The sequence below is a fragment of the Pavona decussata genome, unplaced genomic scaffold (assembly GCF_977016875.1).
Source record: "Pavona decussata unplaced genomic scaffold, jaPavDecu1.1 SCAFFOLD_9, whole genome shotgun sequence".
NCBI lineage: Eukaryota > Metazoa > Cnidaria > Anthozoa > Scleractinia > Agariciidae > Pavona > Pavona decussata.
The window spans coordinates 2,760,338-2,786,240 of NW_028145432.1; the positions used below are offsets into that span (position 1 = coordinate 2,760,338).

The following is a 25,903-nucleotide window of genomic DNA, read 5'->3' on the forward strand; positions in this document are numbered from 1 at the left end:
GTGCTATTTCGCCCACTGTTGCTGTGGGTTCGTCTGCGGTGTCAGGTGGTTCTCACGTCTGCTTTGAATGCAACAGACCGGGGTTCGAGTCCTCGCCGGTGAACCATATTTTCACATGGTACATTTATATTGAAGGCGAGAACGCGAATATAAAACGCAAGGAAAATGGAGCGAGGGGCGGAGGACGCCTTTTTTCCCTTTATTTCACCCGTTTCTTATTTGGTCTCATTTATTATTGCGTTCGCTCCCATTGTGGATTCCCTTGTTCCCATTATAGCCGAGACCCAACTAAACCAGCAAGTTGATCAAAAACATCGGTCATATTAATTTACACTCAACAAAAAGTGTAAGTCCGGATCGCCCCGATCGTCCCAGTCGTCTCGAAAGTATCCGATTTTATCCCATAATTCATTGCACTTTCTGCTTTCCAAAATGGCAGCGACGACGACTTTGAGCTAAAGAGTGAACTCTTCATAGAAGAAGTTCGAAAATGTCAGTGTCTCTTCAACAAATTTTGTAACGAGTGTAAGAACAAATATAAAAGGTTGAATAGCTGGAGAAAAATCAGGGAGAAATTCGACCTGGTCGTGGCTGCAGCCGAAAATAAAATTGGAGTCAGATCCGTACCGTGTATGGCCGAAAACTAAAAAAGAGAAAATCGGTTTCATCTGGATCTGGACGTAATGCCGTACCGCGTTCAGAGTTTAATAATTTAGTCGGATTATTATTATTATTATTATTATTATTATTATTATTATTATTTTTTTTTTGATAAATGAACTAGTAAACAGCACAGTCAGCAGAGAAATCTTGTTGACTCAAGTTTTATTCTCCGACCAGTTTCGTCTGATAACTACAGACTACAGCGGCAGTTTCAACAACAATTAAGGACAAAAGGGTTGGGAAAAATTCGAATCCAGTATGACAGAAACACGGTAAGTGAAAACGAAAATCCGGTCACCGACCCCAACCTCCGTACAATTTTGAGTCTGTGTGAGAAAAATGTCTCGTGGGACTTCAAAATTCTATGGGAGGAGGGTGTGGGGTAGTAAAAGGCGTTTTAAAACAGATAACATGGCTTCTTTAGTTAGGTCACACTCAATTAGTGGTTAATAGTATAATTTGTAACACTTGTCCCAAGACCTTTTGTTCTTGATTGAAGATTACAAGATAGGCTCAAGGACTAAACGTGAAGAAAAACTCTATGTTAAGGATGGTGCCTACTTTTGTTACTGCTCATACGTTCTGCGCATCTCGAGATACTCGGGTTTCTTAGAGGTGGTGCCGCCTAATACAGGGACATTTTTGCGCGGTTTAAAACTATGCAGAGAAAGCAGAACTTAGCAAGTGCTCTTGGTATCCAAAAAGAAAATTGGGGGCAACCGTGCATTTTTCAGAGATAATAAAGCTTCAAAATGGAAAAAAAAAACCGCCATACATTGCTTTGTATTTTACTGCTTTTTTGGATTATTGTTGCTTAATTATCTCTGTAAAATGCGTGGTTTCCCCAATTTTCTCTTTGGATTGCAATAGCCCTCGCTAAAATCTGCTTTTCTCGCATAGCCATAAACCGCGCAGAAATACTTCTGCATTAGTAGGTACCGTCCTTAAGTCGAAGCTCTTGTACTAATAGATGATAATCTCCTAACTACTTCTCTCTGTCGAATCCAAAATCTGTGCCTTTGTGGACCTCTTTTAGCTCTTCTACGGCGCGAAATTGAAATGATAAACTGAGACGACAGCGCGCTTTCCACTCTATGAGACGATCGAGATGATTATATGGGAACCAGCGATAGTCCCGATTGTCTCGAGATTTTTTGAAACGATCGGGGCGATCGAACGATCCGGACTACAAGCGACGTTACTGTCGAAATTAGCATTCATTGTCGATTCCCTGCTTTGCGATGACACTGACTTGGGGCTTGAGCCCGATACCACTAACATTTGAGTATTTTATTACTATTGGCGCAGGATCTTGGCTCCGAACAATTTGTAAACTTTATCAGTAGCCCTAGATCTCGCGCTTTCTACCTTCCAGGCCTCACACCAGCTGACCGCGACATAAATTATTCAAATCTGTCGGCGTTTCAGTGAAGCACTGAGGAGCAGTTGGATATGAGGGCTCTCTATTTTCACGGGTCCGATTAATTTTTTTTTTCTGTAATTGACCGATTGGCGATTTGTTGTACTACTTTGGTACTCTAAAAACGTGTTATGAGCAGATTTGAAGTTGGACTGGGGCCCAATCTCATCATTCATTGTTTTTGAATTGAATTATGGGATTTTATTAATTAATCATCCCGGCCTCGTTTTGAGAAAGAAAATTATAACGAGGTTACATCATTTACATTTGCGATTCAAGATATCTCGCTCGGTCGACACCTTCACAAAACCTGTAACATTCAGATCTGCCATTGGAATGGAATGAAAGCCTGACTTAATAAGTGGCACATAAGTTTAATTTGGGCGTTTCTTCTACCGTTCCGTGACCCAATGGCGTGGAGAGAAAACATCAAGATATGGATTACATTAAACTCCGAGATTTGTTATTTCTTCGCGCGCTGCAGATGATTGTAAAATATTAAAAACTACAATTTTGTCTTTATGTATATGGTCGAGTTATTCGCAGATAATCTTGGGATCTCGAGCGTGTAAAGTTCTTTCTCTTCCAGAAGGAATGTAATCTTTAAACGTTTTTTAGCTTCTCCTTGATTTTCTTTTTTGAAAAATATAGACGTTATTTTTAGTGTCGTCAAATGTTGAAGGCTGGTGGTTTGTTGTGTGCTACCCGTTACGACCTGTTCCCTGTGCTTTGTTTCTATTATTTTGACCTTCAAGATACACCAACGCCACGTACTCTGTCATTCTCGCTCTAATTTTTCCTATCTTTTACTTAAACTGTGCAAAGAAAGTGTAAATTTTCCCTTGTTGTGTAACCAAATGCTCTAGAACATTTTATCCGAAGCAAGAGATGTGGACAGCGCTTGGGTGGGTTCCTTTTAACGATTTCATTTTTTACCCAGTTACTCGAGTCTCCAAAAGACTTGATAATGATTTGATTTAATTCTTGTCATTTCTTTCCAAGCTTGTACGCTTTTGGCCCGAATTACAAAGATCTCAAAGAATACAAGAAGCTAAGGCGGTAAGTCTTTCTGTTTGCGATAGAGCAATAGGAAATACTCTGATCATGTGATTTCCGGTTGAGAGGGTTTATTTCTGGCTAACTGATCACAAGTGGGACCGATTGAAATCCAGCTCGATTTTTTAGCAAAATTCTTTAGCGTTTTTTTTCATAGAACTTGTAGAATTACGACAGTATAAGCTTAAAGATATAGTATTCTTATGCAAAAAATAAAATCCCGCTTACATCATTTCTACTGGTAGCCTTTTATCTTGACTTTCAATTTTCGGGAAAAGTGTGATTCCTAACATTAAAAACATGTTTCTTTTGTACTTGACAAACTAAAACAAAAACAAAGCAGCTGAAATGGTTTACTGATTTGACCAAATAGCTGTTTAAGTAATGAGCCCAACACAAATCACGGTTTCGCCTTCACAGCTCGAGTTCGGAAATGTTCGTGTACCCGGCTGGTGGACATGTTGCACCTATCGGAAGTAATCGACTACAGTCGTTGAACTTCGCATCGACCACGTTTTATTGTAATGGTTGTCAGTTATTGATAAAACGACGATCAGTTGCAGCGCCTTGAGGGAGCAGAACAGCATGATGAAATTTGAATCTTAGGCTTCAAGAAGAAAATTACATCCGCAACACTGAAAAATCCTTATCTTATATAAGAATTCTAAACACCTTAACCATTGTTAGTCAGAAAAAAAACGACCAACTGAGATCAAAAAGTGAGGCAACTTTCTTTAGGTTATTCAGGTTAATCAGTCCGGCCACCTTTATTTTCAGTTTGATACTGGGTTATGTAACATAACTTATTTTGCGGCCTTGATATGCGATATGTACTTTCTCATCAGCCAGAGTGCGAGCAAGTATCTTCACATTGATAACACTGCAAGGAGAACAAGCGCAAAAGTTTATTTATTTGTTGATTTGTTTTACGATGTAATCTTGAAATGACAGGTTTGTAAGGCTTTTCGGAGAGCGCGTTACCAAGATGCCATTTCCTAATAACTTAGTGATAAAAATTAACTTATTGGCCCATATCAAAGTTCCCACTTCTTAAAAAAACCTTGTTTACGGGATATTGTGGCGTTGTCTTACAACGGCAACGAAAGGGTAGAAGTGGTTAAACTCTTCTTATAATACTCGGCTCAACGAAATGACAGTTTTAAGGCCAAAATATAAGTCATCACACACTTCTTAAAAAATTCCACATAATTACGATATAAGAGTCAGTGGCGGATCCGAAGGCATGCATGGTCCAGGTCCTCAAATTGTTATCAGAGCAAATAAAATAAACCCGGAGGGCGAATTTTCTATTAATTCTAGCAGGAACGTTTCCACCCCGCGGCAGAGATCCCCCCCTTACTCGAAGTTCTGGATCTGGCAGTGGCATAGCCTGTTACAGACCTTCAAGTTGTGGCGAGGGGCGAAGAAAATTAATTCGCGAGTCTCCTCTTGTTTTCCTACGCCTCGCAATATTTCTCTTTAGCGCGCTGGTTCCTAACGCCTGGAACAGGCTACCAGTACATACTGAGATTTTTCTTTTAGATCAAATAAAACAACAACGTAATCCATTGATGGGCCCTTGATTCACAAGTGCTAATTTTAGAGATGTTCTCATTGGTTAAAGTCTGTTTGGGGTTGTAAACCATAAGGTAACTCTTGAATAGTGCAGGGACCACTTGTACAAACAGGAGCAAAGTGTAGCCGGATCTCTGTGTAGATCAGGATCAGCAATGTTGAATAAAACGCAAAAACAAATGCAAGGCTGATCGGACAGCTAACATAATTTTATTGGTCTGTAACAGGCAATAAAATTATTTTAGCTGTCCGATCAGTCTTGCATTTAATTTTACGTTGTAAACCATACTGTGATGTAGTTTCTCAGTCATCGTGTATTCTTAGCACACTAAAACAGCTACAAGTCACTTAGCTAAAAATATCTAACATCACAATAACTTTTTTATGCAGTAACTTGGACTGTTTGTTGACGGGTGAAGGAAACCATCCCTTTTACTTTTGTACACTAAATGGAAAGGTGAACATAAATTTACATATTTCAGTTATTCAACACCTGCTGAAGTTTGCATAGCTGGTGTTACTAAATATTGCCTCAGAATATGTTAAATCTGCCTCTCCAAGTTAAACTACACTGTTGGTGAGAAGAAAAAGGCGTTGAATACGCTTCTGATCTGCGTCTCAGCTTTGAACAGACAACGGTAAACATTTCTTTTATGAAATTTGCAGGTATTAACGTTTAACACCGGGAGAAAAAATGCAGCAGATTAGCACTGCACGCGTACATATCATACAGTGTCGATGTTTAAATCCGAAGCTTGCTTTGACGGAAAAATTTTCGTCATATAAGCTTCTAAAACCTGTCTTCCAGTCTGTTTTTAGCAAACTGTTCCATAACAACAAAAACACAAAAGTTATTTGCTATAAAATTCGCTGAAATTTGATAATATATCGGCCTCTCTGTAGTCGCGTTCTAAAATATCGATCGGTTATTTATAATTTAACATTCGTTTGAAACTGGTTTGAAGGTACACTGTTTAATTCAATTCACCCCTGTTAAATATGTTAACTAAATATGCCCCTTCCTTTTAGTTAACTATGCCATTTTATACTATTATTTATAATAATCTGAGTCTGTCAGATTTAGGGCATTCATGTCTGTGAATGAGACGTGAAAGGATTGTTTGCACAGTAGCTTTACACTTCCTTAAAAATATACTCAAACATGCGCAATAGCTGTTTCTTTCCTTTAAATTCTTTCCCATGATAGCGTTTAATGGATATTGCTCCCGACGTGTTAGGAATAATTTCGATTTAGGGTTGCGTACAGCCCAATTTATCCATTTTCAGACTGCCATTTTGGTTGACTTTATAGATACGAGCCCCAACAGAGGTGTATAGATATAAATGAATTGGGAACTAATAATTAGTCTTTCGGCGGTCGGAAAAGGTCCCAAAGTGTTTGTTGTGGAAAAAAAACCTCGTAAGATCATCTGTAGGTTGGAATTAAGTTGGAAATGACTGTTCAACGACATCCCCACCCCTCCCTCCCTCTTCATTACAACTACGAAAGGCAAACAAATCACTGCCACAATTTTAGTCATCTGTAGTAATAAAATTATGGAAAATAACATAGTAGACGCTTCTGCATGTTCCTCATAAGTTTCATACAGAGTACAATTAAAACAGAAGCTCACACAAAGTATCACTAAACCAACAAGACAGACGTTGTTACCGATCATTGCGAGCAATCTTTGTATTGGCCTAGTAGGATAATTATTACTGATTTATCATATTAAACTTTTTCCTTTACAATATCATTGCGCTAAGACTTAAGGAAATCAACAACTATTGCTTAATTTTCGGATTTTAATAAGTAAGGAGAATTCATGTTTAGGATGTTAGCACTGAAATGTTTTCTCTCCTCATAGACGCCGAAAAAGAAAAGGTGACAGGAGTGTTATCATCCCAGAAGAAGCGTTTTGTACAGATCAAGAATATCTTCCACATCTCAACGAAGTCAAGATTCAAGAAGAACCATATTCCCTGGAAGATGGCTCGTCTGTCTCCTATGAATCAGAATACACTAAGTTTAAATATTCCATGGGTGGAAACATCAAGTTCTACGATGACCACATTGCTTTAACGAGTCCGCGAAAAAAGATTAAAACGCCCGCGCGATCTCGCAAACTTTTGGACCGAAGCATGGAGAGCTCGTTAAATGCTTCGCCAGCTCGGAGTGCTTTCTCTGAGAATTTTGGAAGCATGGATATGACACCAAGGATTTTAAACTCGCCAGCAAGGAAAGGAGTCGACAGTCCACAGGAAAATCACTCAGAGAAGGCGATAGAAAAAAACGCGGAAACTGAAAAGTTGGATACCAGCTCGCAAATCCGTGCAGCATTAAAACGGTTAAAACTCTCTGACAACATAACTGCGCAGGGAAGCAAAACGAATACTGCTTCCTCAAGTATTGCTGATAGCATCGCAAAAGTTGACTCATGGAAAACGGATTTTGATAGTTGTAATAGCCTGTCGATTCCTGTTGAAGACATAGAAGATGCAAGAATTCAGAATGCTAATTACGTATCAAACATTTCGGACATGACACTTGAACAGCACAAAATGACTTCCTCGGGAAACGGTGCCAGGGCGAGAGATTATTCTCCTATCCGCTCTGCACCTGCAGGTGGAAATCTCACAAATTTAAATGAAGAGACAAAACCTAGCATTGTCTCGAAAATATATAGCCATGTTCCTGGAATGTCCGAGGAGCAGGTTGTCAAGCATCAAGAAACTACAGTAAAAGATATAAACCCAAGGACTGATGCAGTGAAGGACAAAAACGAACCCAACGGAGATACACCCGATCCGGAAAGGGTTAACAGATATAACAGAACATTGCTTTATGTCAATGAACAAAACGAAACATTGCAAAACGGAGATTACAGCGAATTAAACATTGATTTATCAGACTTAAGTTCAGATGTATTCACAGATAGCGAGATACCAACATCCGGGTTCTTGTCGCAATCACGTGATGGAAAGAGCGATTTGGATTTTTACCCAGACTCTCCAACGACCGAGCAAGCATTTTCCAAGACTCCTTGTAGCTCTAGGAAGAACAGCCTGGAGTCTTACATCTCCGACGACAGCATGTCGGCGGGTGATTTGGATATCAAACCAGGAATACGAAAAAGTAAGCTATTGTGCAACCTTTCACCAGCCACCATTCCTAGTCTAGTTGACTTGCGCTATCTGGAAAAGTGCTTTGATGTCGAATTATACGTCAATAACTACATTAATCCATTTCGGAATGTTTTGGGTATTGTGATTCTTACAGGCTTCAACTGTGTACCGGTATGACCTTAGACATAAGAATTAAGGTGACTTGGTCAGACTGTGAAAGTTTCATCTAAGAACAATTCTTCCTGGTACAGTTTATTTGACACGTGAAATGAGTTAAATACATCGAAAAGTGAGTCCTTCCCTTTCATTTGTAAGTTGTCTATTCTTGTGCCTTGTAGCTTTGAACATAAGTTCTGTGAATGCGCGAATATCAGCCCTTTCATTGCATCGATTGGAAGAGAATTTGTGTTGAAACTAACAAATCAATTGAAACATGACCTTTACCGAAACACTCCTAAACACAAAAAATAACACTGCAAAGTAATGTTCCTAGTGAGGATTCAGGGTCATGATAACTGACAAAACTTGTTTGGAAAGTTCATGTTTTGGTTCTGCATTCCTCGGAATCTTCATCTGAACCGCCTGATTGGCTTGCTGAACACAGTACAAATATCAATTGACAATTCTTGGTAAATATCAGCAAAAAATATTTCCTCGTTAAGTTTAAAACAAGTTCACATAAAACAATTCCTTCTTTAAAGCAACTATTTTTAGACCATTTTTTTCTTGAATTAATGTTATCTCTGTTTTTATGCGACGTTTCTTTGCAGAAGTACAAAAGCTGGTACCAAATGGCGACATGCGGTCCGACATGCATTCAAATTCACACATGAGAAAAAACGGGGAAGCAAAAGAGGTAATAGTAGAGTTCAACTCACTTTGGTAAAAATATTTGGCAACTATTTCAGCTGTCGTCTATTACTGAGAAATGAGAAATGGCATTCCAGTGACATGCATGCATGTTGCCGTGCAAATGAATGAATGTTGCGGTCGCCAATGAGAGAAAACGCCCTGCGTCGAGACTGGTGTTTACCACGGCTTTTGGTGTGACCATCAGCACGATCTCAACCATTAAGCAAAGTGATGCTGACTTTCGCTGGCAATGTGTTCTATCATGAGCCCGAGAAAATCCTCAGTGTCTCGCATTACTGATCATTACTCTTGTACATTATTCTTAGATAACAAGTCTTTTGTTGTCTCTCTTTTCTAGTCGCATGGGTCACAGTACAAAGCCAAGCCCTCTGCTTTAAAGACTGTAAAGGCTAAAGTTGGATCGACACAAAAAAATAAGCTCAAACCAGGTAGGGTTTTAAGCATTTCATAGCTATAGGTAGAAAAACGTATGGATTCTCTTAATCTGATGTCAATGTTCTGTTAATAATTTTGTAGAAGGTAGTGTGGGGAGAATTGAAACCAAGAGGATGGACTTCACGAAGAATGCAAAACCCAAAGTGAACTCTTTCGGCAACATTGGACACGTGCCGGGTGGAGGGCGTGTTAAGGTAAAATAAATAACGAAGCTTAAATAATGAACTCACCACTTGCTATTTAAGACTAAGTTTTCTTTCTCTACTGACTTTGCCATGGGTCAATTTTGCTTTTCAACGATAGGGCTCGATCTTTAAAAACAAATTCACGACTTTTTTGTACTCTTACCTTTTTCAGAAGACCTCTTGGAACTTCGTTTTTGAAACACTTAAATCCGAGCTACAAAGCCTATGCTTTTATAGCCATAAGGGAGATTTTTATGGGAATTTCCACTGGGATATTATTTTCACGGGCCTATATGGTCGGGTTTTAAAACGCGTTTCAAACAGCCTTTATAAAAAATAATAATACGTGCCTTCACTCTTAAAGTTGCAGGCTGATTTTCCTTGTGGTTTGCATGTATATTCGCTGAACCAATCAAGACAATAAAATCGCTTTTTCGGGCGATTTAGTGTAAACTCATAAAAAGGAGCAGATGAATGGTAAGATTAGGGGATGTGTGTACATATAGCCGAGAGGGCGGTATGACAGGACTTTTTTCTTGTCACCAGGAACCTACCAGATTGGTAGAGTCCGAATGGTAGAGTAATGGGCCTGGCAACGACTGGAAACGGTGGATAGTGTACCATATCGCCCAGGGCGGGTAAATGTCCAATTAGCAAGCCCTAATATCGAAGTGAAAATGTATGCTGTATGCCAAGAAACGGTTACTTTTCAAAAAAAATTGAAACCATTCCTGCTGACACTTTGTGCTATCAGCAGGTTCGTACAGATAAAGTGAACCCACCCGGACACGTGGATCCCAGGACAGACACCCACGGGATCGACGCGTATATTCACTTACCTTCAGAGTTTCAAGAAATTGCGAAACGTCTTGCCAAACAAGACAGACAACTGCGAAACTCCAAAATCAGCGGCAGCAGTCTCAATGGTCGGAGCCGAACGCGATCAAGGCAATCAAGCCACGGTTCCAGCCGAGCGGGCAGCGCCAGTCCCGATAGACGGTCGACTTCTAAACCAAACTTTCGGTTAGGGAGACTTTCGGGATCCTCCTTTAACCTCAATTCTTCAAGCACAAGCCTTGGACATAACTCAAGTAACAAGTCCTCACCACGCCGACACCCGGTCAACAGATCACCCAGCATTCGCTCCAGGCCCACAACACCCAGTCTGAGTCGATCACACCCAGCAACCTTTGCCACGCTATATGATTCCCGGTCCAGGCCTTCGTCAAGACCGTCATCACGGCCAAACTCACGACCCTCGTCCCCCGTTTCACGTTCACGTAATACATCACCCACGAATGGAAGACATTCCCAAGGTTCATCCCCCGCCTCCAATGGCCGAAAAGCGTCGACTGCACGCCGACCGTCGCCGAACACTAACCGATCGAAAGTGAAGCTATCGAATGGAACAGCAGGACGACCGACTGGTTTGGTTGGACTGTCAAGCGTTGAAATAGGCCTGTGTGAGTAATATCTTGAAACGCGTTGGTATCTGACAATCACTATCAGTAGTATGAAACAGACGTTAGCAAAGTGTATTTATTTTCTTTCTTTTATGTTACCCTACCCAATTCAAAGACCTGAACTGAATATACCAATTTCGATTTATTAGAATTCTAGCTTGACTACGAGGCTTAAGGGGATAAAACAAAAGAAATTATTCATCTCTGAACCTCATTGTAATTTCTTTTGTTTTATTCCCCAAAGCCTTGTAGCCAAGTACGAATTTTACTATATCGAAATTTGTCAATTGTAACTTCAAAACTTAAAGATATTTTAAGAAAGTTTCTTTTGTTTCCCTCGCTATTCTTAGTGTCTTTTGCACTTAGCTTTATGGCAATCAAGCCTCAGATTTACGATTTTCTCTAACATGACAATCTCTTTATATTTGAGAGGTTTATCTTCCTTTCCAGGGTATTGATCACGTTTTCAATCATGTGTTCACTTGTAGCGTCAGGATCTGTGTTCCAAGTGATTCCAGTCCACAAATGAAAGCTCCGCAAGCAATTTACTGTCAGACCAACCACAGTACGAAAACGTACTTCAAGCAATTCACAACGGCTGCAAAACATGAATGATGTTGGAGGATTTTGCCTCGATCTCGTTTAGAACATACTTATACTTGTTTGGAACACCATTATTCTCTTGCAATATAAGAACTGCAAGAATTTATCGCACTTCACTGCATTTTACACACCAGTAATTGCCAACTAACTAAACGGTTGTGTTTGTAATATTTGTCGGATGACTACTAGTCAGCAGGAAAATTTCTCGCACATTGTTAAATCCAGTTATTTATATTGTAGATTTGCGTCATCTCTGACTTAACAAAAGAATGTTTTAAGAAGAACCAACTTGTTGACTAGAATAACCAGGTTCGTTTTAGTTTGGCCGGTTAACAGAAGGTACATAGCTCACCCATCAAAACGATTTTAGGAAAGCATCTTTAGTTCTATATATATTGTTCCCCGAGTTTTGTAACCAAGAAGAAATCTTTGTTGACTTGTTTGACTGTTTTGTGTATTTGTACCTGATGTTGTTTCTATAGAACTCTTCCATCAGTCGTCTTGTGGAGATGTGTGTAGAAATATTTAATCACATATGTATATCGAAACTAATGAGATTTTGTAGGAAAATGAAACATTAAAGACAATGCCTATCGCATCGTAGGTTTGTTTATTTTTCGTGTTTTTTAATTATTATTATTTTTATCTACTCCGGTTGATCACTTGTACTCATATGCAGCGAAAAACACCTATCAGATGAACAAACTTTGACTAAATGAGAAATTCTCCACTCCAACAAATTGTTTGTTCTTTGGCTAATATCCGAAGCCCAACAGCAATTCGTTATAAGATACTTCATTGCGGAATGATGATGATGATGATGATGATGAAGAGGAGGAGGGGCAGGAGGAGGAGGAGAACGAGAAGGAGGAGGAGGAGGAGGAGGAGGAGGAGGAGGAGGAGGTGAAGAAGGAGGAGGAGGAGGAGGAAGAGGAGAAGGAGGAGGAGGTGAAAAGAGGAAGAGGAGAGTGAAAATGAAATTATAAAAATTAAGCAGACGGAATATCTCTGTGGTATTCAAGGGGAAGGTGTTAAGAATACAATTCGCTTCAGTCGGGTCTGTTTCTCGATAAAAACGGACAAGTTTAAAGCGACATGATATTCATTTCCTCATGAGCTCAAAGCTTCATCAGTTTTTATTTATTTTCAAGCAACATTTTGCTCACGATGTACGTAAATTATATTAAATTTTCGACAATATCTCAATAAATTAAAACCTCTCTTTTATGAATTGAAAGAAATATCATTTCTTTGTTCTATTTAAGAATTAATTAGTTTGGCTGTAAGAAAAGATCCTGATTCAACAAGTTTTGCCTTCGAGCGCGTTCGATGGCAGTCATCAACATGCTCTGACACTTAACTTGTGAAAAGTCCATCTGATCATATGGCTGAAAATAAATAAAAACAACCATATATTAATCGAATTTCTTTTGGATATTAAAAGTAATGTTTGCATCTTTTTGATTGGATTTATTGTCGCTGAAGTTCATGGAGAGTAACAACCGCCATAAAGCACTCGAGACAATTCTCCAGGAGCAACACTAAACGAGATCACTAAGAACAATCATAGAAAGTTGTTTAAGTTAATTGAGTGTTTTTTGTTTTTGTTTTGTTTTTTGTTGTTTTTGTTGTTGTTGTTGTTGTTGTTGCTGTTGTTTTTTTCATTCAAGATAAATTGGATTGCATTATAATACCGAATTACGTGACTCTTAGAGGGTCAAGTAAGGGATACAGACCCTGTAAGTAACATCTACGAGTAACATACATATCATAAAAATCCTTGGTAAATACAACGAAGCCCCGCCTTTACTTTACCAAAACCCTTCCGGATACCAATGTTGAGATGGGAAAGGGAAACGATGAGGAAAAAGACATTTTGAAGTTTCTGTTTACATTTTCCCAGTGACTGCGCCTGTTTATGTTGTTCGTTATATACGTCAATTGGAAGCCACAGTTGTTTCACGTCTTTCAAGAATCACGATAACATGGATTGACTGTAAAGCCCTGACATCAAAACGGGCTGAGCGCCATCGTTTTTCAGCATTAACTATAATGAAATATTAAATGTTTAAATTTTTTACCGTTAGAAGCATGTGCAGTTTGTGAAGAAATAACAGCAGCATGGCCACACCAAAGAAGTGCAGATCACCTAGCCCCGATCCTAGGAACAATATAACGCAATACATAATACAATAGATTGTAAAGAAGCAAACCTAAAATAGGACTTCCCGGCCAGCTTGCAAAGGTTTCTATCCTCGGTGGAGTACAAATCGCGTGTGATGAAGATAGAAGAGGATCACGTAATTTGCCGATATTATCTCCCCTCTTGTGAGGCACATTAGTGTTCACCTCTGGAGTGAATGTTTTGTGAAAGATCAATATCTGTTTCTTACGAATTGCCTCAAAGATTCGATTCCTCCTACCCTTCCTCCCCCTACCCCCTCCCCCTGCTTACAAGTTTTACTAGATTGAAGAACAGCGTGATTTTTACGCAGATAGCAGCAACAATTTTACAAATAAGTTATAGTCCTGTATGGTAGGTAATACAGTCGCTGGCTTGATCCTGACCAGAAAAAAATACATACAAACGCAACACACGTACCAATCAAATGCCTCCAACAGGCAAACACCTGAGAGGTAAGTGACATGCGCAGAGATGACCAGGTGCAGTTAAGCAGCTGACTGGTCCAGTGTGACAGAATAGAGAGAGCAGTAGACACTAAAAAAGGTGACAAAAAGACATAATTTAGTTGAGACAAACCACTGAGAGCAATGGATAAACCACACATTTGCCAGGCTAACAGACCGGGGCAAATCTGAAGAGAGCAATACATGCTCCCCTACATAAGCAATTATCTTAAAGCAAGCCGTGCCTTTTGTCCCACCCAACGGTTTCTGTAGGCCAAAGGACCAAGTGAAGTCTATTGGACAGACCATTTATCAAGGGGATTCAACTGATTACAGAAAATATAACTGCTGCTGTTTCCTCTAAATTCCGGATGGACGTGAAGGATAGCTTTTCTAATTCTAACCTAACAACGGGAGCGCCATATGACGTCACAGAGACGGGAAGCACTGTCCGGCGATATTGGCGATAGGGACCTTTAGATCTGAGGACGCGTACAAGAATGAACTTTCAAATGTAGTTCGCGTGCTTTGGATAATCACTTGTCACATCAATCTTGCGTCTAGAGTCTCCTTACCTACTAATAAGCAACAGGAAAGAGCGACAGGTCTGGGAACGCGACTGGTTTGAAATTTGCAAGTCATACTTGTACTCAAATCTAAAGGTCCCTAATTGCATTTGGATACCGTAACTATAACAACTGTTCAATCGTGTTCCATTTGAGAGACCTGGACCTTTAAGTGCCATATTTCTAATGTTATTGAGTCCATTCGTTTGAGTTATTTTAATCACTGTATGTATATTACATTACTGAAAACATCATGACAAGGCTGTGGTCCAGTCAATACTAATTCAAAACTGATTAAAGTACTTACGCTTCTGCGCGCACAGCAGGGGCGTGGCTCGTATAATGTAACGTATACCCCACTGTACGTTCAACAGAAACCTCCTCAGTGGGGTGGGCTCATTCTCTTTTATGAGCTCCGCCATCACACCGGCCAACCTTAAAAGGTAAATGGTAATCAATTTTTTAACAAAAGGATAAGGGGTTAGTGCTGCGTAGGTGGGGAGTAGCAACAAATTATTCGTTTATCAACAGAATTGATAACGAAAGGTAAATTGGCCACCGTAAAAAGATTCGAGTGCTGATGTCTCGAGCGTTAGTCCTCAGAGCAACTCAAGGAATTGTGGGTTGTTTCTGTTTATATAGGGAGCAGGGCAGGTACGGTATTGGTGGGAGCATGGATACGTGGAAAACAAGAATAAATTAGTCGAATGCAAAGCGTTTGTTGATTCCGTGGTGATTAAAAGTGCCAATTTGGAAGAGAAATGCCAAAGACTGCCATTTGTTTGTAAGAGTGGTAAGGCAGATTAGAGTGTCAAGCGACTGGTTTGCATGCATTCTTGTCATTTCTTTCAACTTCTCGAGGATATTCATGAAATCGGTCCGTGAATCGAATTATTCCGTTCTTTTCCTTCTGGGTCAAGGATCTTGCCACCAGTGTGTACCACAAAACCTAAAGAATGAGAGAATTCCATTCAACCATGCAGTCAACAGCATCATTTTGAAAAACTTTACGTTGCGCCAAAATGACCCTGAAACTGGCACAATCTTTTCACGATCTCCACTAATTTCATTCAAACGCGATAATAACATAAGTAACTTTCTAATCAGAAGCGTACTCAAATCCGACAATCAACCTGGTAGTTTTAAATGCACGCGCACACGGTGCAAAACTTACCCTTTCATTCACAACGTCGACAAAATTTCGGGACACAAACGATCTATTAAAATCACTGATCGTTTCACATGCACCTCTGTTAATGTTATCTATTGCATAAAATGCACTTTGTACAAACATTTATATATGCATTGGTGAGACACGAAGGAGACAAGGTGACCCGATTTCGCGAACATCTGCGAGATGTTGAAAGAAATGACAAGAATGCATCTAAACCAGTCCATCGACACTTGTGTGCCTAACCACTCTTACAAACAGATGGAAGTCTTTGGCATTTTTCTTCATCATGGTAACACAGAAACCCACAAAACTTTAGAACAAAAATTCATCTTCCAAATCGGCACTCTTGATCCTCACGGAATCAATTAACGTTTTTCATTCGACTTATTTATTCTTGTTTTTCACGTTACCATGCCCCTACCGATAGTGTAGCTCCACTGCTCGCTGGCTATATAAATACAAATAACCCACAATTCTTTGATTCCCTCTGACGAAGGACTAACGCTGGAAACGCCAGCACTCAAATCTCTTTACGCTGGCCAGTTTACCTTTTGTTATCAACTCTGTTCCTGTCTGTTGATAAACCAAACATTAAATTTTTAAACAGTTTGGGTTTAACGGTATTTGCGTTCAACACAAACATTGTTACGTTACGGCGGTATTACTTATAATTCTAATCGCACAAATTTGAGGAAGAGACACACTCCCTGCAAACATGATCTGATTTCATGTGCTTCGAATCTCACTCAGAATGTTACATACAGTCGATTTTGTGTTTCTTTGTCTTACCTTCCAGCGAATTCCACCCCAAGTCTGGGATCTTTGCTGTTGTTAAATCCCTGCACGAGCAGTCGAGCAAAAACACGACGCTGCCTAAAAATGAAACGATTTTCCTTTTGATAAAATAGCAAAACATAATGGCAATTAATTTAAAACAACATGAAATTGAAGTTATTGGTCAAAATTAACACCTTTTCATTCAACTTAAGCCCAAGGCTACTTATAAGCAGGTCATTTTAGGCAGGCATACGTTTTTCGCAATCTGCACTGGGGTTACGGTAAAAAAAATTACGTGCCACTGGTATTTTTTCTTCTCAGTGATAAACCGTTACCCAGCCTGTGGCTCTATCTCTTGGAAGAAGGCACGCGGCCAATGCCTCATAGAACTGTAAAGACAACCGACCGATGAAAACAGAGCTCAGTCCTAGTTGGCGATATTGCTTTGAAACCTTTTCTCGCTCATTTTCTAGCAATGACACGTGTAAATCTCAGTACAAAAAATATGCAAGGCTACGTTGTTTTCCAAAGTATGATCAGCGCCTCAAGTTTTCGCGATTTGATTTAAACCGAATCAGGTGTGGATTGCTACATAAAATTACTGACGTGAACACGATGGCATGCGTAGAACAATATTGCCCTCTGACAGGCATCTACAAAATCTGCAAATGTGACATGAAAGTAAGCGTAATTTAATAACCTTCGGAATTTCCCATTTGACAAAGTTAGTTATGCTTTTAGCTAATGGAGTTTGAATAATGTGACAGATATTTATTATTTTTTTACACAAAAATGCGTTGTGAGCCTAATAAAACATTTGTTGTCACTTTTAGTTCCTTTTGTAAAATGTTGCCATGGTAACATTAAATTCTGCCAAAACTGGTATCCTTAAAGATTAAGCGCTGGCTTAAAATTTATCAGTTTTAAGATATTAAATCCAAAATCTCATATTTTATTTAATCAGGAGAGTTATAAGACATGATTTCACGTTTAGTGATATATTCGGTCCATCAACGATTTCTTTGGCTCTGAGAAGCCTCTGTACCCATCAAGGTGATTTTTAAAGCACGTAAGGAGAAACGAAAAGATCCTCATCACTAGAAAAACGTTATCCAGGATACAAATTATTTCCTTCCTTTTATCCTATTTCTTTATATCCCTGAAACAAAATAAATTGAGCTGTTTGCAATCGCTTTCAGTCTCCCCAAGAATTTTGAAATCAGGTATGAAAAATCAAACCACGATTCCTTTTTTCCTTTTTAATGATTCTCATCGTTGTTAAAACATCTCAAAATTGCCTTAGGAACCTTTTTGTCAGAGCTTGCACAATACATCACCCAACAGCTTCTATATTTCTAGTAGAATTCATTGTGATACTTAGAGGCTCTTGACTGACTTTCCTTTTTCTTCAGCAAGCATAAATCACAATCTCTGACCAGTTGGAGCCCAAAGACTACACAAACAGCGGAAAAGGTTTGCTTTATTAAATTTTACCTGACATCAAGTGGAATATCTAATGCATTGACTGATAAGAAATGACCGGCAGGAACACAGCTGACAGATCTGATCAATTCAAACTAATGTCGTCACGCACTCAGGTTAGATCTATGTCGATTGTTTTCAAAACTCCGCGTTTAGTTTAACATTTTTTCCAAGTGTGTGTTGCCACTGCCTGGCTTCCGCCACTTACTACCTTAAATATTATAATCTCTTTTCAATGTACAATGTGATGTGACGATTTGTTTTTCGGTTTCCAATCAGTGTTAGGGAGTGGTACACCAAAAAAAATATTGGCACATTTCTTAATCCCGTTCGACAGCGTTAAACCAGCAGTTAAATATACGAAGCTTTTCGGTTGATATCCAACGCAGTTTAATTGCAGTACTAAAAAATCTGAAAATTTCACTGTACACTTGGAATTTTAATTTTATTACAAGATATTAAAAAGGTAGCTCAAAACGTATAGAAAGTAAGTGGGTTTATTTTCTTCACCATCCGGCAAATAGTAATTTCTGTTATTTATTCACAGACGTAATTAAAAGAGAGATTAAAAGTTTATTTTATATTAATAAAGACCAAACCTAGTACTAACCACATCATAGAGCAACTTCACTCTTATTAGGAATTTTTTAGCCGTTATGGAATCTTTTGTAAAAATATATAAATTAAAAAGTATTTAATATATAAATCATCTGACTAGGGGTAGGGTGAAAATAAGTAAATCTGTTGAGTATTGTAGCATTATTATTACGCTTGGTTTAAACTTATGCCACGCATGAAAGCTATAGAATTGAAAAATGGTAAGCCGGATATTGAATCAAGCTCAGCAAAAGATAGAAATTTTCCACCTGTCTTTCGCTGTAGCTTCCTCTCTTTATCATATGTCGCAATTTGAACCTACAAACTTCAATGGTTTTAAGTGTCAACTGTACTGAGTTTTTTTTTTTTTCTTCTTCTAATGTACGTTCACTTTACTGGAAGGCCACAAAATAAACTTTGACCCTTCAAAAACTATTTTAGAGTCGGTTGAATAAGATTTGAACGTAAAATATCGACTAAAATATATGTGTAAAATTGACGAATATTCTAAAAGCCAGATATTCTAATATTCTAAGATTATCATAATTTCCAAACCTTTTAAATCTTTTAATTCCTATGAGACCTTTCCAAGCGGTAACGCTATACTCTCTCACCTGAAAATGTAGATAATGTGACGCGAAGTAGCAGCAGCCCTATGAAGCCAAGGGTTTTCTCCTGCATTGGAAGATATTTCAGCTGGTAAAGGGGAAACAGGATCCCAGCGAAAAGCGCGAAATTCGTTCCCAGCTTTGGGAGCGTTTTCAGTTTCTTCATTATAAAAACTCGTTGGCAACGGATCCCTTAATTTCTCATGCCAATACTCGTTGAAATACTTGCTCGCAAGTGTTTCTCTTTCGAACAGTTTGTAATGTGTGGCGATTTTTTTCACATAGCGGTCTTTCTCCTCCATATTTGCGGTACTTTGCCAGAACGCGTGTCCACACTGCAGTCCGTCAAAGCGCCTAAAATTCTCATCCTTGGTCTTGAAAAAGTGCAAACATTCGGTCTTGTTATTTGACCACCGCCGAGCTTTAAGCTGCAATCCTTGCCCCAGCGGAAAATAAATGGTGGACAGAAAAATATCAGCTAGCGTCGGAGCGCGGACATCAACGAAAATTATCATCGCCGACATTGTGAGTGTTACTGCTAGCGAAACACACACAATTACCAGCCGTAAACTCGGCAATGGCCATGAAGATGTCGGAGGCTTCGCTTTAGGGCTACAGGTTGCTGAGATGCTGTTTTTCTTGGGTATCATTTTGTTTCGCTGTGCGAAGTTGAGTTCATTAAAGGCCAGCTTCGTTTCTCCTCAACAAAACAGTCTCGTCTGCTCTTTAGAATCAACTGACACGAGCCTCAAGCAAACAAATACAGATTATCAGTGACTCGCATAAGAACAGAAAATTACAGTTATATCTAGGCAGGTCAAAATAACGCTATTTTTTGGCAATATATTCCCGTGATTGCCTTAAAAAGTATATTTTTTCAGCACATCCGTTGAAGGCGACCGGAATTCACCGCGACACCGGGAACGAATGGTTTTCTCGTCGACTTGTGTCCGCTTTCTACTTTACTTTTGTTCAATATTTTTGTGAACGCGCATAAATTACCCGGCATCAAAGCTGCATATTATTTTTGTCGAATGGTGCGATTGTGATTGGCTAAAAGGTTATGATAATCAGAGAATAAACAACACCCGCTCATGAATGGATCTCAGAGAGACAGCACAATAAAACCAATTTTGAACCTCACAACAGCTGTTTCGGGGGTAAATAATTTAAAAACGCTGACATGGAAGGAAAATACTAGTTACATATTCTAAAGGATTACAAACAATTCTGTTATTAAAATTGTCCCGATTGTTTACATTTCTCGAGTAATGGATTTCTGATAAGTGTTTTCTTGCTCCTTCGCTCCAGAAATTTCATAAAATCAAGGAAAGGGGATTGAAATAAATAAAAGATAAAAAAAAAAGGGTAACGGTGGATTACGCCCTTGGAGCTGCGTAATCCTCAAAAGTTTAGGATTCTGGCAAGTTTGAAAATATTCAATTTACAAGCAAATGACAAGAATACGATTTTCTTCAATCCGGATGAACAAACGAAATGATGAATACATCCAAAGATTGAAGTTCGTTTTGTTTTTTTTAGCAATATCGTTTCTTTCTTAAAGGAGAGGTTGAAACCTTTAGCTGTTTTTATTAATTTCCGGTTCTTTTAGGAAAGTCACACAAAATGAACACCGTCATCGTAAAAACTGTCATCTTGGAAGCTGAACTTTATTTTTCTAAAGACTGAGCATCTGACTGATCAGCGCCTGCTAATCATTAGCGACGTTAGAAAAGCCGGAGATGGAAGGAATATACAGACACCCATACTTCAATAACACCTCTAATTTTGTTCACAATAGTATAATATAAATAAAGAACAAATTCAGGTTTCCAATTATTGTAAACAACTTCTGATGATGAAGAAATATCAATAAGATCGTGTACATGTGAGCTGTGGGGATAACATGACTGCATATAAACCTGAAAATATCCAAGGCCTGAAATTTATTTCAGAGGAGTTTCCGTCAGGCAGCTGGCTCTGTGAAGTGCACTTCCTCACGGGCTGTTCAGTTTTTTTTATACTAAAGTTTGTCTGATTAAATTCCTGATCTGTTCTATCCCTCAATAAACGTATTTTCTTTTTCAGTTTGTCAGTAGAAAAATAGGGGAAATATAACATCAGCGCGAGCGACGTAACTGAATTTAGCAGAAGCACAAGCGTTCAGCGCATCAGGCAAAAACAAACAACTGATGCAATAATAACCGCAATTCACCAAGGGAAATGAAAAACTACACAATCTTTATTCTGAAATGTCAGCCGTCTCCCCCCTCCTAACCCGCAGGGGGCGCGGGTAAGGGGGAGGAGACGGCTGACATTTCAGACTGCACGCCCCCTGCGGGTTAGGGGGAGGAGACGGCTGACATTTCAGACTACACAATCTTTATTTTCATAAGCGCTTGTGGCGTCAGCTTTATGTCGAACTACGGTCAGTCCGTGTATTTGCTTGCGTTTTAACATGTCATTTGTGTATCTGAAAGTGAGAAAAAAAATCTAAGTTGAATAATAAAACTTTAAAAACATTAAACCAAACAATTTTGACTCTGGGAGCCAAAGGTTTTGACAAGAGTATCGTCCACACAATTCAATCGACACTTGGTCCTTTTTACGTGGTAAATGTCGACTGAATGTGAAATGCTTCGCAAAGAATTCATCCACTCACCGACCCCGGTCACAGTTTACCGCCATCAACACACCGTCACGGCATATTGTGCAAAAAATATTTCAATATTATTCCTAAATGCGAACGATCGAATGAGGGTTACACCCACAAACTGAGGAACTTTCCCCAGGAAAAATGGAAGAAAATTGTGGTCATTGTGGCCTTCATACGAACCGCTACTTTTTCTTTTTCACTGAGTTTTGATGATCTGGAGGAAGTTGTTCACTCGGACCGACTCTCTTTACCTTTTTGATCGTTTCTACGTCTTTATTGAGTGGTTACTTGATTAGAGTTAAATAATGCCGATGGTAAAGGTAAACGGCACAAAGCACTAGCAGATTACTCGGCAGTCGTCACACAACCCTTCTACTTTCAAAGCTACTATTTGACGACCAGCTATGCTTACGTTATGCTTGAAATAGAGGAAAGGTAATTTGCTAAAGACGAAAGCCGGCACAGAATCAATTAGAGTTTAATATTGATAAACTTTCACTTTGTCTCACAATGTAGTCACTTTGAGATGTAGATCGCGGCCCCAATTGGGTAGGGGTGTACGGCCCGCTTCCCAAAACCCTTAACCTATTTATGACCAAAATCTGCGATTTTCCCTACCCTATTTATGACCTGACCAAAAATTTGATACCCTATTTATGACCTGATAGTGTCTGGTCAACTTCAGTTCAAAACTTCCCTGGAGCCCAGCCCGTGACCGGAGCGCGTTACAAGCCGTTGCCGTAGCCGTAAACATCATAATGAAGAAGTAGTTTCTTCTAAAAAAACAAAAAACGAATTCAAGACTAGAGTGCAAAAATCGATACCCTATTTATTACCAAAATGGCGGCAAAATGGCTAAAATCGATACCCTATTTATGACCAAAGCGGCTGAAAAACCATACTCTTTGGCGCCGCACATACCTGTATAGCCCATATAAGGGAGTACCCTCCCCCCCCCGGGATCGCGGCGTTTCGACAAACACATATTATGCAATTGTTTCAAAATACAGAACAAGTAAAAATTCGCCAACTTCGCAGAGTTTGCCTTTTGGTCGAGGGTCGAGGGTAACTAGTCGAAGGTCGAAGGTAAATGGTCGAGGGCCGAAAATTTTTTCAAAATTATTTTCAAATTATTTTTGAACTTCGAATTCATCAACTCAAAAGTTCAAAGGCTCGTGTTTACTCGAGTTTCCGGTGCCTGTTTTTGCGGCATTTGGGTCATATTTTACATTCCCACGGACTCTCCGGCGTGCTGAGCATCAGAATCTGGCCCTTTCTATTTTACGTATTTTTTCGGCGAGCTAATTTTGGTTAAATTATCCGTTTTTCTTTGTCGCGAATTCGAATTACGGGAGAATATTGAATATTCAGAGCAGAAACCCAATGGTTTTCTTGTCTAACGTTTCACTCGCTTATGAAAAGGTTAGACAGACAAACCCCTGGATTTCAGAGGATATTCTTAGCTTTATGCAGCTTTATGTGCCCACAAGATTCGAATGTAGCCGTGTAGCTACATTATCTGGGCGTGTTGCTTTGATTGACAGCACCAAATGCAGTTTCCTGCTGTCAAAACCCCTGTCTCGTCGTTCCAAATTTACCTGCTCCTCTCCCGGGACTCATCTTCCTGTTCTGTTATCGTGGCTATGGGATATACGGGATATAAAAATAAAACGAGTACGAAAAGAGTTCGTATTCAAATCCACCTGCATCGGCTCGGTAGTATTATTCAGCTTTTACTGGCACTCCCCTTGTCATTTTGCGTTTCCTTTGGTCTCATTCAATTCAACTAATGGGGCTCCGTATTCAACCTTTACTCCACACTCTGCACTCTGGTTTGCCTCACCTGAGCGTCATGTAGTTAGGTGAGACCAACTAACGTTCAATCACTGACAAGCCACTTTTGTCGAGTTCGTAACCAATAAAACATAAAACGCGAACAATGCAAACTATAGCAAAATGCTAGCTATAGCCTTTCTGACTTGCGCTTTTGTAACTGACGTTACTTCCCGGCACTCAAACATTCTTTCCTATCTATTTCTTTGCTCGTAATGACTATCAATGAAAATACTTACATCAAAGCGATGACTTAATAGATACTGGAAGGTCGCCTCCTTTAAGCACGCACCGTCTTGTTTCAGCTGGTGTGCAGCTGCCGAAAAAAAGCAGCTTCCATCTCCTTTTGGATTGAAGGAGACAATAAAGCCTTTCTGTTTCAATCGACTGCAAAATGATTCCATAGCCACGATAACAGAAAAGGAAGACGAGTCCCGGGAGATGAGCAAGCTGGAACGACGAGACAGGGGTTTTGACAGCAGGAAACTGCATTTGGTGCTGTCAATCAAAGCAACACGCCCAGACAATGTAGCTACCCGGCTACATTCGAATCTTGTGGGCACATAAAGATAAGAATATCCTCTGAAATCCGGTTTGTCTGTCTAACCTTTTCATGAGCGAGTGAAACGTTAGACAAGAGAACCATTGGGTTTCTGCTCTAAATATTAAAGGAAAAACTGATAATTTAACCAAAATTAGCTCGCCGAAAAAATACGTAAAATAGAAAGGGCCAGATTCTGATGCTCAGCGCGCCGGAGAGTCCGTGGGAATGTAAGTGAAAAATATGACCCAAATGCGGCAAAAACAGGCACCGGAAACTCGAATAAACACGAGCCTGTAAACTTTTGATTTGACGAATTCGAAGTTCAGAAATAATTTGAAAATAATTTTGAAAAATTTTTCGACCCTCGACTAGTTACCCTCGACCCTCGACCCTCGACTCTCGACCAAAAGGCAAAACAACTTATATATTACAGAACCAAACCTAGACTGTTCACAGTCCCCCTATTTTTCCGTGGGATTCTCGAGACCGGTATACCACCGCCATCTTGGTTTGTAAAAGCGAGCGCAATCTGGGGAGAGTGTCTAAACTACCGAGGGGAGCGGGAGTGGGTGTTAGTATAGTGGGGAATGGGAAGCGAAAAAATAGAGGCCTCCCGCCGCCTCCCAACTCCGCTCCCCTCCCCTCGGTAGTTTAGACACTCTCTCCAGATCGCGCTCGTGTTTTTCAAACCAAGATGGCGGCAGCTCCATCGAAGCATACCGGTCTCGAGAATCCCACGGAAAAATAGGGGGACTGTGAACAGTCTAAACCAAACCTAGCCGGCGTTGTATAACCACGAACTGAATGCCTCTGTATATATAGAGAAAAGAAATCTCGCCGTTGTACAACGGCGAAGTAAATGCCTCTGTACTTGTAGGCTGAAACCTCACCGTCGCAGCAAGAGCTCTTGGAATCCGAAAAGAAAACTGGGAGTAACCACGTATATTTCAGAGATAATTGGCCAGGCAATAATTCTAAAAAGCTCTAAATGCATTTAAATCAGCGCTCCAAGCTGCGACTGCTTTGGTCGCCATAAGGAGTAGAAAAAAATTGGCGAAGGTCGCCCATTTAGCAAGTGTTGCAGCGCTGGTCTCTATATTAATTTTTAGATCCAGACGAAATGAAAAAGTACGAAGCATACACTCAAACATATTTCTTATCAATTTTCTTAGTTTACGGCCATCTTGATAAAAACTGGGACTCGGAGATTAAAAAGTACTCGCAATAGACCTTTTTCATAAATGGCGGCCGATTTATTATTCTTTTCAATATATGTTAATTAGCCCTACTAACCTCATTTCAGAGTAAAAATTCTTTTGAATTTTGCACATGCTGACGAGGCTAGTAGGGCTAATTTTCATGAAAACAAAAGAATAATTTATCGACCTTATGAAAAAGGTCTATGAGTAGGGTGGGGATAATTGCAGTCTCGACGGCGGCTCGAACTTCTTGAAACTAAAATGCAATCGTATGACTTGCAATGGTAAAGGTTGTGTTGTTTTGTTTTGTACGTTAGTTTTTTGGCATTGGACAAGTTAAAGTACATATCTATGAGAAAGTCTAAGTTGAATTTTATTGCTGCACACACGACACAGTGCACGTGTCTGGCTCCCTTTTTCCCGCGAAATATTCAATGCTT

General features: G+C 39.6%; 2 protein-coding genes and 1 pseudogene across 4 annotated transcripts; 2 read left to right on the forward strand and 1 right to left on the reverse strand.

Moving 5' to 3' along the window:
• The first annotated feature begins 2,402 nt into the window (after positions 1-2,402).
• LOC146488549 (uncharacterized) lies at positions 2,403-12,012 on the forward strand. 3 transcript variants are annotated; one of them, XM_085118281.1, is made up of 8 exons: positions 2,403-2,988; positions 3,086-3,142; positions 6,583-7,850; positions 8,611-8,696; positions 9,051-9,141; positions 9,233-9,342; positions 10,091-10,796; positions 11,285-12,012. In XM_085118281.1, the coding sequence occupies exons 1-8, from the start codon at positions 2,972-2,974 to the stop codon at positions 11,323-11,325; spliced, it is 2,376 nt and encodes a 791-aa protein (XP_084974407.1). In that variant the 5' UTR covers positions 2,403-2,971; the 3' UTR covers positions 11,326-12,012. The 3 variants fall into 3 exon arrangements, with proteins under 3 accessions (XP_084974407.1, XP_084974399.1, XP_084974414.1); XM_085118273.1 differs by having other exon boundaries at positions 2,405-2,988; positions 9,230-9,342; XM_085118288.1 differs by lacking the exons at positions 2,403-2,988; positions 3,086-3,142 and adding an exon at positions 5,240-5,352 and having other exon boundaries at positions 9,230-9,342.
• Positions 12,013-12,500: 488 nt separating this feature from the next.
• On the reverse strand, positions 12,501-20,222 carry LOC146488550 (uncharacterized). Its single transcript, XM_085118301.1, has 6 exons — positions 19,238-20,222; positions 16,557-16,640; positions 14,901-15,028; positions 14,002-14,118; positions 13,481-13,560; positions 12,501-12,787 (listed from the first exon to the last, which is right to left on the reverse strand). Exons 1-6 carry the CDS (start codon positions 19,879-19,881, stop codon positions 12,671-12,673), a joined length of 1,170 nt encoding a protein of 389 aa, XP_084974427.1. The 5' UTR covers positions 19,882-20,222; the 3' UTR covers positions 12,501-12,670.
• On the forward strand, positions 15,035-16,199 carry LOC146488551 (uncharacterized; annotated as a pseudogene).
• Positions 20,223-25,903: the final 5,681 nt, after the last annotated feature.

Bases quoted from the DNA above. Each gene is read 5' to 3' on its own strand.
- LOC146488549 (XM_085118273.1), top strand. The intron at 7,851-8,610 runs GTAAGCTATTGT...GTTTCTTTGCAG, and splicing joins CAAACCAGGAATACGAAAAA to AAGTACAAAAGCTGGTACCA. The intron at 8,697-9,050 runs GTAATAGTAGAG...TCTCTTTTCTAG, and splicing joins AAAACGGGGAAGCAAAAGAG to TCGCATGGGTCACAGTACAA.
- LOC146488550 (XM_085118301.1), bottom strand. From the start codon at position 19,881: ATGATACCCAAGAAAAACAGCATCTCAGCAACCTGTAGCCCTAAAGCG. The intron at 16,641-19,237 runs GTGAGAGAGTAT...TTTCATTTTTAG, and splicing joins CACATTATCTACATTTTCAG to GCAGCGTCGTGTTTTTGCTC. The intron at 15,029-16,556 runs GTAAGACAAAGA...TTACCTTTTAAG, and splicing joins GGGGTGGAATTCGCTGGAAG to GTTGGCCGGTGTGATGGCGG.